The sequence below is a fragment of the Ochotona curzoniae genome, unplaced genomic scaffold (assembly GCF_017591425.1).
Source record: "Ochotona curzoniae isolate NIBS_2020 unplaced genomic scaffold, NIBS_Ocur_1.0 scaffold_1037, whole genome shotgun sequence".
Lineage (NCBI taxonomy): Eukaryota > Metazoa > Chordata > Mammalia > Lagomorpha > Ochotonidae > Ochotona > Ochotona curzoniae.
In genome coordinates, this window is record NW_024467083.1 from 30,318,218 (window position 1) to 30,331,584 (window position 13,367).

Sequence of the window (13,367 nt, forward strand, 5' to 3'; positions counted from 1 at the left end):
GTCACTTGGGCCACTACCCCTGTCCACAAGCGCCTGCATTAGCAGAAAGCTGGAGTGAGAGGCAGAGCCGGTATTGAACCCAGGTACTTCCATGTGGGATGGTGGCATCTTTTTTTTCCATTTTTTTGATAGTATATTTTTGACCATCTTTACATAGTTAATCAAGGCACAAAGTTTCAATGGCTGCAAAAAAGTGGGTAAGACTATCATTTCCACACATTTTTTCTATATCTGGGGCAAAGGGGGAGGTAAGGGGAGAAGCCCCACCCAGTCTCCCACCCGCCCCAGGTCCCTGATGTGGGGCATGCTCTGAAGGTTCGGCTCAAGTGGTTTTGATAGTTCAACAGTTCTGAATTACTGCCAGTCTTGCCATTCCAAGCACGAAGAAATCGCTGCAGAATCCACCAGCTGACATAGTCCATCTTAGAGTCTCCGTTTGCCCAGTTTTTCACTGCCAACATACGGCTGGAGTAGTTAGTTGATTTGTTCTGTCCTCTGTCTTTTCATGGTTAAGGATCTGCGTCCGGCATTTCGATTGAGGGGATCCCTAAAGAAACTTTGTCTGAGGTGAATCCAGACCAGGTTCTTGCGTGTACTTGCAAGTACGGGCCCGGTACAGTCCATCGCCCCAATCAGCTGGTGGTTGCAGATGCATCTTACTAACTAGGTTAGAGGCTCTGTCTCGCTGGTGTATCTACAACAAGGCCCATCAATTTTATTGCAAGCCGTGCTATAGAGTCAGCGTGAAAGAGGAACTCTCCTTCTTGGTCTCCAGGCACTGTTTCCAGCTGCTGGAAGGTGGGGAAGGGGAAGAGGATGGGGCGAGCCTAGCCTAAGGTTCTGCAGAGCGGGTTATCTGAGGCCTGGGCCAGGCCTTGCAGGAGGAGGAGGGGGCGCCCACTTCCTGAACCCCATCTCACAGTTCCTGTCACCTGCACACACTGGATAGGCAGGCGTTGCAAAGCAAGACCTTGGCGTTGCCAGGACAACCAAGGCGAAGGGAGCTTCCCTGCCACTTCCCTGTCTAGACCTCGGGAGTGGGAGGCCACAAGCCGTGCTCCCAGCAGAGGACAAGACAGTCACTTGAACAAGACTCCTCTTTATCAGCCCAGACACCTGGGTCCCCCTGCCCCTCCCTGTGTTCTTGATTATGAGAAAAAACAAAGAAAAAGACTTTTTTAAAAGCCCAAGCCGTCTCCCCTGATGGCGGTGTCCAGGCGGTCACTCCACTTCCCTTCTTTGTGGGGCAGCGCTTTCCTATTGTGTTATTTTAAACATAGATTCTGTTATGTTCGCACCTGTTTCTAGGCTTTCTAAGCATTTGTTTACTTTTAAATATTTATTTTAAAGATTTATACATTTCCATTGCAAAGTCAGATATACAGAAAGGAGGAGAGACAGAGAGGAAGATCTTCCATCTGCTGGGTCACTCCCCAAGTGGCTGCAACAGCTGGAGCTACACTGATCTGAAGCCAGGAGCCAGGAGCTTCCACCGGGTCTCGCACACACGGTCCCAAGGCTTTGGGCCGTCCTTGGCTGCTTTCCCAGGCCACAAGCAGGGAGCTGGGTAGGAACAGGGGCTGGCTGGGATTAGAACTGTTGTTCATAAGGGATCCCAGTGTGTGCCACTAGGCTACCATGCTGCGCCATAAATTTTAAGAATTTTTGATGATTACATGGTTGATCAGGGTGGGAAGGATCAAGGGTCAGGGAAAAATGGGTGAAATCATTGTTTCTGAGTTTTCTGTTTCTTCTTCTTGCTTAGACAAATATTTTTTTCTCTCTCTCTTTTTTTTTTTACATTTTATTATTATTGCTATCATTTTATGATAGACAAATATTTTTAAACAGAGAGAAAGGGGCCCAGCATGGTAGCCTAGCAGCTGAAGTCCTCACTTTTCTTGTGCTGGGTTCTAATTTTGGACACTGGTTCTAATCCTGGCAGCCCCACTTTCCATCCAGCTCCCTGCTTGTGGCCTGGGAAAGCAGTCAAGGACGGCCCAAAGCTTTGGGACTCTGCACCTGCGTGGGAGACCTGGAGGAAGTTCCTGGTTCCTGGCTTCAATTAGTGCAGCTCCGGCCGTTTGCAGCCGCTTGGGGAGTGAATCATCGGATGGAAGATCTTCCTCTCTGTTTCTCCTCCTGTCTGTCTATCTGACTTTGTAATAATAATACATAAATATTTAAAAGAGAGAGGGAGAGGGAGAGAGAGAAAGGATGCTGGGTTCAGTGACAATCTGGGCGGCCTTTATGATAATTATCTACATGTGTAAGAACTACTAATTTCTGTGTCAAAATTTTTTTTTTCTTTTTAGATTTATTCGACAAAAACAAACACGGAAAGCAGATAGGGTGTGACAGAACCTGCCATCTGCTGCTTCCCTCCCCACGTGGCCCCATCGGGAGGCTGCGAAGCCAGGAGCCGGGCGCGTCCTCGGGGTCTCCCACGAGGGTGCAGGGTCCCAAGGGCTCAGGCCAATCTCCCCAGCTGTCAGAAGTGCAGTAGGCGGGACTCGAACCGGCAGCATAGAGGATGCCAGAACCGCAATCGGCGGCTCTCCTCACTTCTCCATCAAGCCGGCCCCGTAAGGTGTGCGCTGTCCCGGTGCCGCTGCCCTCCTCGTGCCCCGTGCGCCTCATCACTCCCTCCAACGCCACACTGCAGTGGGAAGCCATGTAGGAACATTCCAAGTTCTCCACCGGTCGCCGAGCGGACCGAGGCTTGACCTCATCAATATGCCTGCTGGGAGTGGCCTGCCGGAAGGAGAAAGGTGTTGTACCGAAAGGATCACTTCCGCTTCCGTTCGCGCAGGCGCTCTGGCGTCTCCTGCTACCGTGACTAAGATGGAAGCGCTTTCGGAGTCGCGGGCCGGATTTTGGGCCGGGGGCCCGGCTCCCGGCCAGTTTTACCGCATCCCGTCCACTCCCAGTTCCTCCCTGGACCCGGTGTCCGCTGTCCACGGGAGCCCGATCACGCGGACCCAGTAAGTGCTGGGGGGCCGCCGGCGGGTGTGGACGGAGCCGGGCTCGGCGAGGGGCGTCGGTTCTGTTTTGTTTTTTCCCCGTTTGCTACCGCGGTGGCTGGACGCTCTTCGCCCTGCAGGAACCCCATGGTGACCGGGACCTCGGTCCTGGGCGTCAAGTTTGAGGGCGGCGTGGTGATTGCGGCAGACATGCTGGGCTCGTACGGCTCGCTGGCGCGTTTCCGCAACATCTCTCGGATCATGCGAGTCAACGACAGCACCATGCTGGGCGCCTCGGGAGACTACGCGGATTTCCAGTACCTCAAGCAGGTGCTCGGCCAGATGGTGTAAGCAGCGGGCAGCGTGGGCAGGCCTGCGCCTTGGCGGGGGCGACGTCCCACGGGGGTGGGTGCAGGTTCCGCCTCCCATCCCGCCTCTGCCCCGCGTCTCTGCAGGATCGACGAGGAGCTGTTGGGGGACGGCCACAGCTACAGCCCCCGAGCCATTCATTCGTGGCTGACCAGGGCCATGTACAGCCGGCGCTCCAAGATGAACCCCTTGTGGAACACCATGGTCATTGGAGGCTATGCCGGCGGAGAGAGGTCGTAGAAATAGCGTTTTCCCCGCTCCCCCCCCCCCCAGGCTTTCTTCATGTGCCTTGCTTCTCCTCCCTGAGTAAATCCTGCCTCTCGCCCAGACCCCGTGGCCCCGCTCTTCAGTCGGGAACCCCAATTAACTGCCTTGAATCGTTGTGTTCCGTTAGCTTCCTCGGTTATGTGGACATGCTCGGTGTGGCCTATGAGGCCCCTTCGCTGGCCACAGGCTATGGCGCCTACCTGGCTCAGGTAAGGTGGTGGATGTGCACATGAACGGGGAGGGGAGACTGCGCGTGTTAGAATTGGCCGTGAACCCGCCTGCTGGGCGGCTGGTTTTCTTTGGTGTTAGCACCCTGACTCTCGGGAGACAGGTGGGGCTGAGGGGTGCAGACCTGACAGATTCTGGGCTCGGGGTGCCAGCACCCTGCAGCTTTCCTAGGAAAGCGCAGCAAGGGGACGCCCTGGAACTTCCCCCTTCTGGATCCTGAAGCTCAGTAAGCCACTCTCTGGCAGTGGCCAGATGTCTCATCATTCGTGCACGGTGCTTGACGCCCCTGTGTGGTTCTCCCACTTAGCCTCTGCTGCGAGAGGTTCTGGAGAAGCAGCCGGTCCTGAGCCAGGCTGAGGCCCGGGAGCTGGTGGAACGCTGCATGCGAGTGCTGTACTACCGGGATGCGCGGTCCTACAACAGGGTGAGTGAGCAGGGCCAGTGGGCAGGCAATGCGCCTTCAAGAGCAGATGGCTCCCCTTCTGACTGCTCTTGTAGGGTGGCTGGACTGGGGAAAGGTCCCTTGTCCTTTGACCAGAGTGATGGAGAGGGTGAGGAGGAGGAAGGATGCGGACTCACGCACAGGTCTTCTGTCTGCTGGCTCATTCCCGCAGACGGCCTTCCTGGCTGGGTTAGGTGAGGTTGAAGCTAGGAGCCTGCAACTCCACGGAGTGTCCAAGTCCACGAGTCTCCCACATGGACCCTCATAATTGGCCACCCTCTCGCTTCCTTCCCAGGCAGCTTAGCAGGAAGTGGCGCAGATGTGACGTGAACTGCTACTCTGACATTCCAAGTAGTGGCATCATCTGCCTAACCCACTGTGGTTCAACATCAGCCTCCACCCCTTTTTCATCAGAAGCTGTACTTGTTTTCCAGTTTCAAATTGCCACGGTAACTGAAAAGGGTGTTGAAATAGAGGGACCATTGTCTGCAGAGACCAACTGGGACATTGCCCACATGATCAGGTGAGTACAGATGGCAGGGAAGCCACCTGGTGCCCTGCGTGGAGGGTTCAGCTGCTTTAGTCTACTTCACAGCCATATTGCTTTCTTTTACAGTGGCTTTGAATGAACTACATAGTATCCAGAACTGATGATGTACACACTTAACTTTTGAATTTGGATGGTTTCAAGCTAAACTTTGCTTTTGTAAAATAAACACATCTTTTAAAATGTCTGCTGAGTGGTTTTGTCCCAACTGTGTCACACCAGGGCATGACTGTTGGGTGCTGCCCTAGGTTGTCTTCCTCATCAGGACCCAGGTCCTCAGCACAAAGAGGTACTACTGTCTGGAGACTTCACCTCTCACAGATGTTTATTATCCAAATCCCAATTCCTGGCACTTTAAGAAAACCCAGTAGTGTGCGTTCGTGGGAAAGTCCTGAGAGTAGCTGTGCGTGAGGCCAGCTGCCATTAGCCATGTTCCATCCCTGGAAGGGGTTTATTTTTTTCAGTAACATTTTATTTTCGGTGATATTGACATAGTTAAGAAGGATGAATGTCCATGGGACCACAAGTAGGGTGGGGAGGGTCGAGGAATGGGGAGAGTGGATGAGACAACTGCCTCCAATCTCTTTTATTTCCTGTACCTGGGGAAAGCGAGGAAGGGGAGAGCGCGGGCAGCGGCCCTGGAAGGGTGTCCACCGGGAGTCTGATGACAGTGCCCTAAGTGATTCAGATGTGTTTCTCATCCAAACCGTCTTAAGTTGAAGCATTAGAACTCAAAGCATTATAGGAACCGAGTCGGGTAAGAGAAGTGACAGCACACCATCCGTCCGTCTGCACTGTGATGACAAACCTGTACATTTAAGCAGGAGGAAGATGAGTTTTAACTTGAAATTCCCACAAATCCAGTCTAAACACAGAAGAGTAGTCAATAAATACGTGTTTATTGATTAAACTGAATTATAAAAAAAAACAAAAACAAAACAAAAAACCCTCTCTTCTACTACTAAGCCATGCAGGCGAGTCCGCAAAGTCAGCTCCCTGGCAGAAACCCAGCTCCAATAAGGTTTTTTTTTTTTTCTAAGCTGCCCATCAACAGTCAGTGTGCAGGGGCCAGGAACCCAGCTCGGCTCTAGCTGTGGCTGCCGCAGACACTACCGGAGAATTGAGCTGTTGTAGACAGAAGTGACCCATCATAGTTCTTGAACTTTCTCACAGGCAAAGTGTTGACTTGAAAGTCCACAGTCAATAACGGCATCAGGCAAAAAGCTGAGGAACAGAGAAGCCTGGTGGGTCCATGGTGGTCTTCAGGTGCCCCAGGTGCACCTCGCTGGCCATGCTCAGTTCACTATATGATAGTGTGCTGGAAGGAGACCAGTGGCTGGTACCAAGGGTCACACCAGGCCCATCCCCTCCGGAGTATCTCCCAGTCTGAAAGCCTACACTGAACAGGGCTACCTAGGCAAAAATCCAGTACTGCTCCTCTTATTAACTTCTGTTTATGTACACTTAGACTTGATGTACTGAGAAGCTCCTGCAGGCAGCGGCCTCAGCCCACAGGAAGGAGATGCTGCTGCCACAGGACGGACACCATGGTAGCATGGCTGTGGGACAGGGGTGTGGGCTTTGTTCCTTTTCTCTGGTACAGTAAGTTTTGGTTTATACCCACGAGTACATAAAATTAAAAAAAAAAAAATCCCTCATGCAACTTGTAGAAGAAAATTTTTTCCTCAAAGCTGGCAGTGAAAAATAAAGGTTCCTGTCTTTCTCCGTGTGCACACCCTTGCGTCTGTCCTCTTAGTGCTGAGAGAGACGGAGGAAGCCCCGGAACGAGCTGCATTTCCACCAGTGGGCTTGCTCTCCTTACAGCTAGGTACTTTATCCTTGCGTGATTAGCTCCTGGCTGTGGGCCTTGCGACCTCCTGAACAGGCCTGCTGTCCACTTCCCAGAGTGAAGCTCACCGAGGCCGGGGCTGCCACGGGCTTGCAAGATGAAGACTCAGACTGGGCTTGGCTGGCACCCTACCGTTCTCATCACCTCGGTACCTCCTGCTCGCTAGTGACACATGTGTGATCCTTTGTCCAGAGTGACGGAGGGGGTAAGGATGGGGGGGGGGGGGGACGAGTGCAAAGAATACTGCTTTTGTCGGAAGGAGCGTAGTGAGGAAAAGACAGATCTACTCATCTGGATGATTAGAGATGGTTTCATGCATTTTTAAAGCCACAATCTTATATCTAGAGTTGCTGTAGAAACCAACATCTCTGGAAAGGGAAGGAAAGAAAAGGAGAAGGAAGAGAGAGAGTTCAGTGGGATGTTTTTTCCATTTTCATTTTTATATAAAAGTGTTAAGACCACAATGAAAAAAGTTTTTATCCATATATAATACACCAAGTTTTTCCGCTACATATTTTTCTTTCTCATCTTCAGAAATGTTCTCACATTGACAATGGTTAGATAGCATCATGCCCAAAGACATTGGCCACACAGTAAAACAAACTCCAGGAAGTTCTATGATACAGCTGAGGTAAGGGGATAACAGAACAATTGAACATTCGCCCACAAAGGAGTTTTTTTTTTTTTTTTCCTTTTCCTTGATTTTGTCAGAAAAATACCAAACACAGTGATTTAAATTTTAAAAAAAAGTCACAAAAACCTGTTTTGAGCAGAACTGAATGACCAACGGGCCAGTTCCTCGGCTCAGACGTGATCACTATTGGTTTTCCTAATAATCCACAAATTCACAGGGACGTTGTAAGTCAATATTGGGGAGTGGTGGTGTAAAATTAAAAAATATAAACCAAATAGCCCACCTGGTATGCCCCTTCCCTGGGGTCCCACCGCCCCCTTCACTTCCCACCCCAACTCCACATGCCCACAGGACCCCACACTCAAATCTCCATCAGATCGAGGTCAGCTTCTTCAAAGCCATAGAAAGACTCGGTCTCACTTTCACCCTCAAACAGCTGGTGCAGGCTCTCAGGATCAACTGTCTCTTCCGGAGAGGCCCTGGGCCGGGGTGTGGAGGCAGACGGCTCCTCTGACTGTTCACCGCTCAGCTTCAGCTGCTCCTCCAAGGAGGCGATAAGCTCCTCCTGCATGTCGGCGTTCCTCGCCGGGGAGCTGACGTTGCCGTCGGGGCCTGGCAGCACACTGGCCACCAGGAAGGACCGCTGCACCAGCTCAGGGCAGTCCCCAATGACGCCCAGCACCTCACCCAGCCACGCCAGCACCAGCTGGAGCAGCACGTCAGAATCACACGCAGTGTCTGCCATTTCCCGAGCCTGCTCCTTCCACTTTTTGTGCAGGAAGTTCTTGACAGTTCGCTTGATGCATACGTCTAAAGGCTGGATTTTGGAGCTGCAGCCTGCCGGGACCACTGCGGGCAGAGTGCTGGAGGCGCTAAGCATGGCCAACACCTCCTCTGATAGGTGTGTGCGGTGGCAGTCCATGACGAGCATGCCTTTGCTGCGCTGGCATGCCGTGTGCTTCTGCCACACGCGGGTGGACCACAGCTCCATGATCTCGTCGTCGCTGTAGCCGCTCTCCTTTGCCTCCAGCAGTATGGAGTCCGGCACGTTGGCAGGCTGATCCATCTGTCCTCGGTAGAAAACCAGGGTGGGAAGGACAGTGCCGTCGGCTAGAATGGCCAGCACTACGTCACACCAAGGCTCCCCTGTGCCCACCGTCTGCAGGGCGTTTTCCTTTCTGTCATCGCTGCTCAGCACCTCCGTGTCCAGGAACAAGGAGATCTCATCGATAGCCACGATCATGGACAAGGGTAAGTCTTGGTTGTGAATCTGCCGCTGCACAAACTCTATGAAGAGCCCGGCGTTCTCTGCCACATCCTTAGGGAGGGTGTGGGCCACGGCCCGCCGGGCGTGGGGAGTCAGGTGGTGGCGCAACATGAAGCGTACAGCCCACTCATAGGAGATCTTAAACCCGCCCTCGAGAGAACGTCCTATCTTGGTGGCCTTCTGAAACAAGGTCTCCTCATTTACGGGCAGCTGCTGCTCCCGCTGGGTCAGCACCCACTCGGCCAGTTTCTCCTCTGCCTCAAAGCTCAGGTATTTGCCCTCCAGATTTTCCCCCTGTGAGGCCTGGAAGCGTCGCAGCCAGCGCCGGATCCGCCGCTGGGGATTCCGGAAGTGTTCGGCTGCCTGTTCCGTATTACAGCACAGGGCAAACAGTACCACTCGAAGCTTCTTCACTGAGAGCTGCTCCTTCTTGCCCATCCCACTGCTACCGCCACCAGATGCAGGCTCAGGTTCCTGGGTAGCCAGGCTCCCTTCTTCCTGGTTGTCAACATTCGGACATTCGGTCCCCTCCGTAGCCAAGGGTGGAAGTACTAAAGGCTGTGGGTTAGTAGGGGTGGGCGGGGGGGTCGCCGTGGAGGCTGGTGATGGCAGTGCCTGGGTCACTGGAGGCGGGAGCTCTTCAGGCTCAGCTGGGGTGGCCCCCGCAGATTTCACAGTGGCGGCTTTGTTAGGGGGTAAGGAAGTAGGAGGGTACATGTTCTTCAAGTTCCGGTCATGCATGCGGTCGCGTATCTGGCCAAGCCTGCAAGGTGGAAGTGGGGAACAAGCAGACAAGAAAGCTCAGTGAGAAAGGGAGTTGAAGGTAGTAGTCATGTAAACATTGCAAAACAGGAACTCATCAAGTGAGGAGCTGTTACCTTGAGTGAGAGAGCCAAGTGAGTCCTATGGAGAAGGAGATAAGGGAATGTTAGCTGGTGAAGAAAGAGCCTTCTAGATACCAAAACACACATGCACGCCACAGTGAGCATCCCGCTGAGCCCTCCACAGAAACCTGGGGTTAGATGGTGCTGCCTGTCCAGGCAATGTATGCTCCTGGCTGATGGCAGAGGACAGGGAGGGGCCTGACCCACAGCCGTGGGCCCCACCTCTCTGCCCTTGCCTGACTGGCCTCGTCCCTCTGACTTACCCCGGGGCAGGATGCTGCTGGATCTGTGTGAGGGGTTGAACACTAAGTGCTTGGCCATGGCGTCTCCCACAGAGGTAACAAAGCTACACGAAGTGCAGGCCAACTTGGTGCCACTAAGACAGAGAATCAAGAGGATATTAACCCAAGTGCAACTCAGAGCCCAGAGCCAAGTCTGATGCTTTGACATAGGTGCTCCCCCTCCTTTCTCCTCTCAAATTAATTCACAGAACCGTGCACCAAAATAATTAAGTGATTTCATGTAAAAGCTTAAGAAGAGTTACCAGTAGGTTTTTCTTACCTCACAGAATTTTTAAACAAAGCCAAATATTTGGGGCTCTTCCGTGGAACATGATTGCTGGAGAAGACAAAGAAGTGGTTCAAGTTATGGGTTCCTGCCGTCTGACTCAGCATTATCAACCAGACCTAGTGTCTCACACAAGTTACTCTGCCCGCCACATCCCAATCTCCACCCAGGTCTATTTTCCTGTAAGCAGGCTTCTAAACTTGAATATACATATGAGGTACTCAAGGATCTAGTTAAGTTCCCTCTCTGACTCTATAGGCTAGCAGGTTCCCAATTACCGCTGCTGGTCCTTGGACCACACTGTGAGGTGCACAGAGGGACCCCAACTCTTGCCCTGCTAGGAGACACACAGCTATGCAAGTGGAAGCAGGAAAGAGACTGGGAAGAGAGGGAATGAGATCAGGGCTAGAGAACCTGGACTCCCAAGAGAAAGATGGCTCTCATCCCGACTTACTTGATCATGTGGTTGGCATAAGCTCGGGAGCAGCAGGTGCTGTAGCGACACAGAGAGCAGTGCACATAGGTAGGGAAATGATTGGGGAAATCTGGGATCTCAAAACTGCACTCCAGACAAGTCTGCCGGCCCATGACACTCCTGTCAAAAAGAAAAAAGAATTTGCATTATTCCTTCGGGGATCCCTAAACTGCAGAAGCTCATTCACCAGGCCTTGCTCCACAACTGCCCTAGCTATAGGACTGACACCACCCGCAGAGCCCACCCGCCCGCCCAGCATGTAGAAGAAGGCGCTGACATTTTCCTAACAGCTCTCTTCTGGATGTTGCGCTGGACAGGGGGGTAGAGGAAGACAGGCAGCGGGTCCGCTGAGGAGGTCAGTGACGTCGCCTCCTGCAGTGCGCTGGGAGGTGTGTCACTGGAGGACACAGGGACAGTTCGTGGTTGCCCTCGGGAAGCCCGGATCGTCACCTGAGTGTTAGAGGAAAAAACAATCAGACCCCACCCACAGCAGACCTTGCAACACTGAAGAGCTCCAGGGCTGCAGGAGCCACTGCCAAGCCGTACCTTGGTGCCCGGCTTCAGGCCTTCCAGCTGCTTGGGTTTACGGAAGGTTTTGTGGTGCTGAAGCTTGTGTTCAATTTTGTCCTTGGCAAAGAGAAACTGCAGGCGGCATTTGTTGCAGTGATAAACATTTCTCTTCTAAAGGGGAAACACAAAGAATCCCTTATAGGTTCCCAGTGCATTTTCTCTTAGAACAGGATGATTGCCGCCTCTCATTCTTCCCACCTTTTGTTGATAATACACACACAACATGACACAACCACTGGAGAATTTCAGTCACCACCACTGTGCCACCAAGACACCTGGATGAGTGCTGTGTTACTTGCTATTTCTGTTTCTCTCTTCCTGGAGACAGTGCCACCTATTCCTAGACATTAATCTTTTTTTATTTAGAAATAATCAACATACACAATCAAAAAAAAAATCACACTTTAATAAACACACTGATATCTATTATAACCTATGTGGTTTTAAAAAATGCAAATGGAATCTGATTTTCCCAACCCCACTTAACATACTGATACACGCAGACTGTCTGAGGATTCAGTCTGCCTAGCTACGAAGTCCTCAGGATAGCAAGGATCCACAGCCTCAGTCACTGGAGGCGATTTCCAAGCCCCCATTCTGAAACACATGTGTGGGAGATGCTCAGGTCATTACAACTGTGCAAAGCAGAGGGTGAGCCTTACGGGACTGCTTACAAGCAGTGTGTGGAAGTGAACATCAGACCCGTGTGCACCTGTGCACTTCTGTTCTGCATCCTCTTCACCTTCACTCCGCTCTAGTGGCTCCACTCTTGTAGCATTTTAAAACAAGGCCATATCTATTCCATCTAATTCTTGCTACTTCTTCCACTGAACCAGCCACCCTCATCTTCACAAACTTCTTCAAATAAATTATCTCTGATTCCTAACCTCTCATTTACTGGTCCTACTGCCCCAACAAAAGGGCTCTTTTCAACACTGCTGGATACAGCCAGCCTGTACGACTCTTTCCTGCTTGACACCCATCACACTCATTTCTTTGAAACCTCACTAATGCCAGTACTTTTCTGGCTTCCCTCCTAAGACCATAATACAACCTTCCCCTTATTCCTGACAGGGGAGGGGGTGGAGGGGGTGGCAGGACAAACAGTATGAGGCCACCTGGAGTCACATGATTCCCAAGCATCTTTTCTAAGTGTGACTTTTCTTCCAGGCCTCAGAACTATCATCAACCAGTTACACTTGATGGTCAGATGTTCCTAACACAGAACCCTGAAACTCATAATTTTGCCTAGAAACTTTCTCCAATACTATTTTTACCTTAAACAGTCCCTGCTTCATCCAGCTGCCTAGGAAAGAATCTCAGGTGCTATTCTCAACTACTTTTTTGCTACCTTCTCCCAATCCATCTCCACATTATAAACACCATGTTGTCTCCTCACTGTCTTTCATAAAGACTCTGTTTCTTCATTTCAAGAGCTAACAGTTGTAAGACCATGTTTCACCTCAACCGTTGAAAAGGTTTGTGCCTGGTCTTAACTAACTTCCTTTAATCCATTTGTCTTTGCATAGTCAGTGCAAAACCTTAACTACAATCAAATCTGAACACATCATTCGAGAGCTTGAAACTCCTTTAGTGGCCTCCCAGGGACTCCCTTTAATGGCATACATAAGTCTCGAAGACCTGTCTATCCCTGCCTGACATCCACCCCTTGAGCCCTGTAAGCCACACCCAACATCCCTCTCCTCTCCTGCACATTCTTGCTCTGGTCCCAGAACACACTCACTCAATGTTCTGTCCTATTTCACTTGGCTCATTTCAGCATCCAGCCTAGCGCACAACACCCAACAGATTTAACACATTTTTATAAACACACGTAAACTATCTTCTCTACCAAGATGATTTGCCTAGTTCAGCCCTGGGCCCAGTATTCATAAATCAAAGTGGAAAATGCTTAGCGCCTGGTACCTGGTGCCTCATGTAATGCTGTTGGAAGGCATTGCCATTTTTGAAGACCTTCAGGCAATAAGGGCACAGCAGATGCCGGGTATCCTCGTGGATCATCCGAAAATGGACATCTACCTCAGAGTAGAGTGAGGAGCGGTACTGACACACCTGAGTCACAAAGAGGGAAGATAAGGCTAAGGGTAAAATGAGCAAGGAAGGCCTCAACAAAGGCAACAAAAAATTCCCTAAATGAGTAAGTCAAATGGTTCTTCTGACTTTGTAATTGCAAATTATGTTTATCATAGATATAGTTGTGACCTAAGATTAACAACAGGCAGGAATAGGAAAAATCTGAGAATAATCTGTATTCTATAGGTGGGAGGAATAAAGCTCCGTCTGC

The 13,367-nt window shown here is 51.2% G+C and overlaps 2 protein-coding genes across 4 annotated transcripts in view; one reads left to right on the forward strand and one right to left on the reverse strand.

Annotated features, from left to right (window-relative positions):
* Nucleotides 1-2,823: 2,823 nt before the first annotated feature.
* Nucleotides 2,824-5,001, forward strand: PSMB4 (proteasome 20S subunit beta 4). Its single transcript, XM_040998884.1, has 7 exons — nucleotides 2,824-2,984; nucleotides 3,104-3,310; nucleotides 3,419-3,565; nucleotides 3,727-3,808; nucleotides 4,135-4,251; nucleotides 4,704-4,792; nucleotides 4,886-5,001. The coding sequence occupies exons 1-7, from the start codon at nucleotides 2,845-2,847 to the stop codon at nucleotides 4,896-4,898; spliced, it is 795 nt and encodes a 264-aa protein (XP_040854818.1). The 5' UTR covers nucleotides 2,824-2,844; the 3' UTR covers nucleotides 4,899-5,001.
* A 2,092-nt stretch (nucleotides 5,002-7,093) lies between these two features.
* Nucleotides 7,094-13,367, reverse strand: part of POGZ (pogo transposable element derived with ZNF domain) — a 71,094-nt gene continuing 64,820 nt past the window's right edge. For all 3 annotated transcript variants that reach the window (XM_040999345.1, XM_040999343.1, XM_040999344.1), the window contains 8 exons: nucleotides 12,989-13,135; nucleotides 11,039-11,173; nucleotides 10,770-10,942; nucleotides 10,472-10,612; nucleotides 10,012-10,068; nucleotides 9,714-9,826; nucleotides 9,445-9,469; nucleotides 7,094-9,329 (listed from right to left, as the gene is read on the reverse strand). In XM_040999345.1, coding sequence (XP_040855279.1) covers nucleotides 7,661-9,329; nucleotides 9,445-9,469; nucleotides 9,714-9,826; nucleotides 10,012-10,068; nucleotides 10,472-10,612; nucleotides 10,770-10,942; nucleotides 11,039-11,173; nucleotides 12,989-13,135 — 2,460 coding nt within the window. In that variant the 3' untranslated portion in view covers nucleotides 7,094-7,660. The remainder of the gene's footprint in view (nucleotides 9,330-9,444; nucleotides 9,470-9,713; nucleotides 9,827-10,011; nucleotides 10,069-10,471; nucleotides 10,613-10,769; nucleotides 10,943-11,038; nucleotides 11,174-12,988; nucleotides 13,136-13,367) is intronic.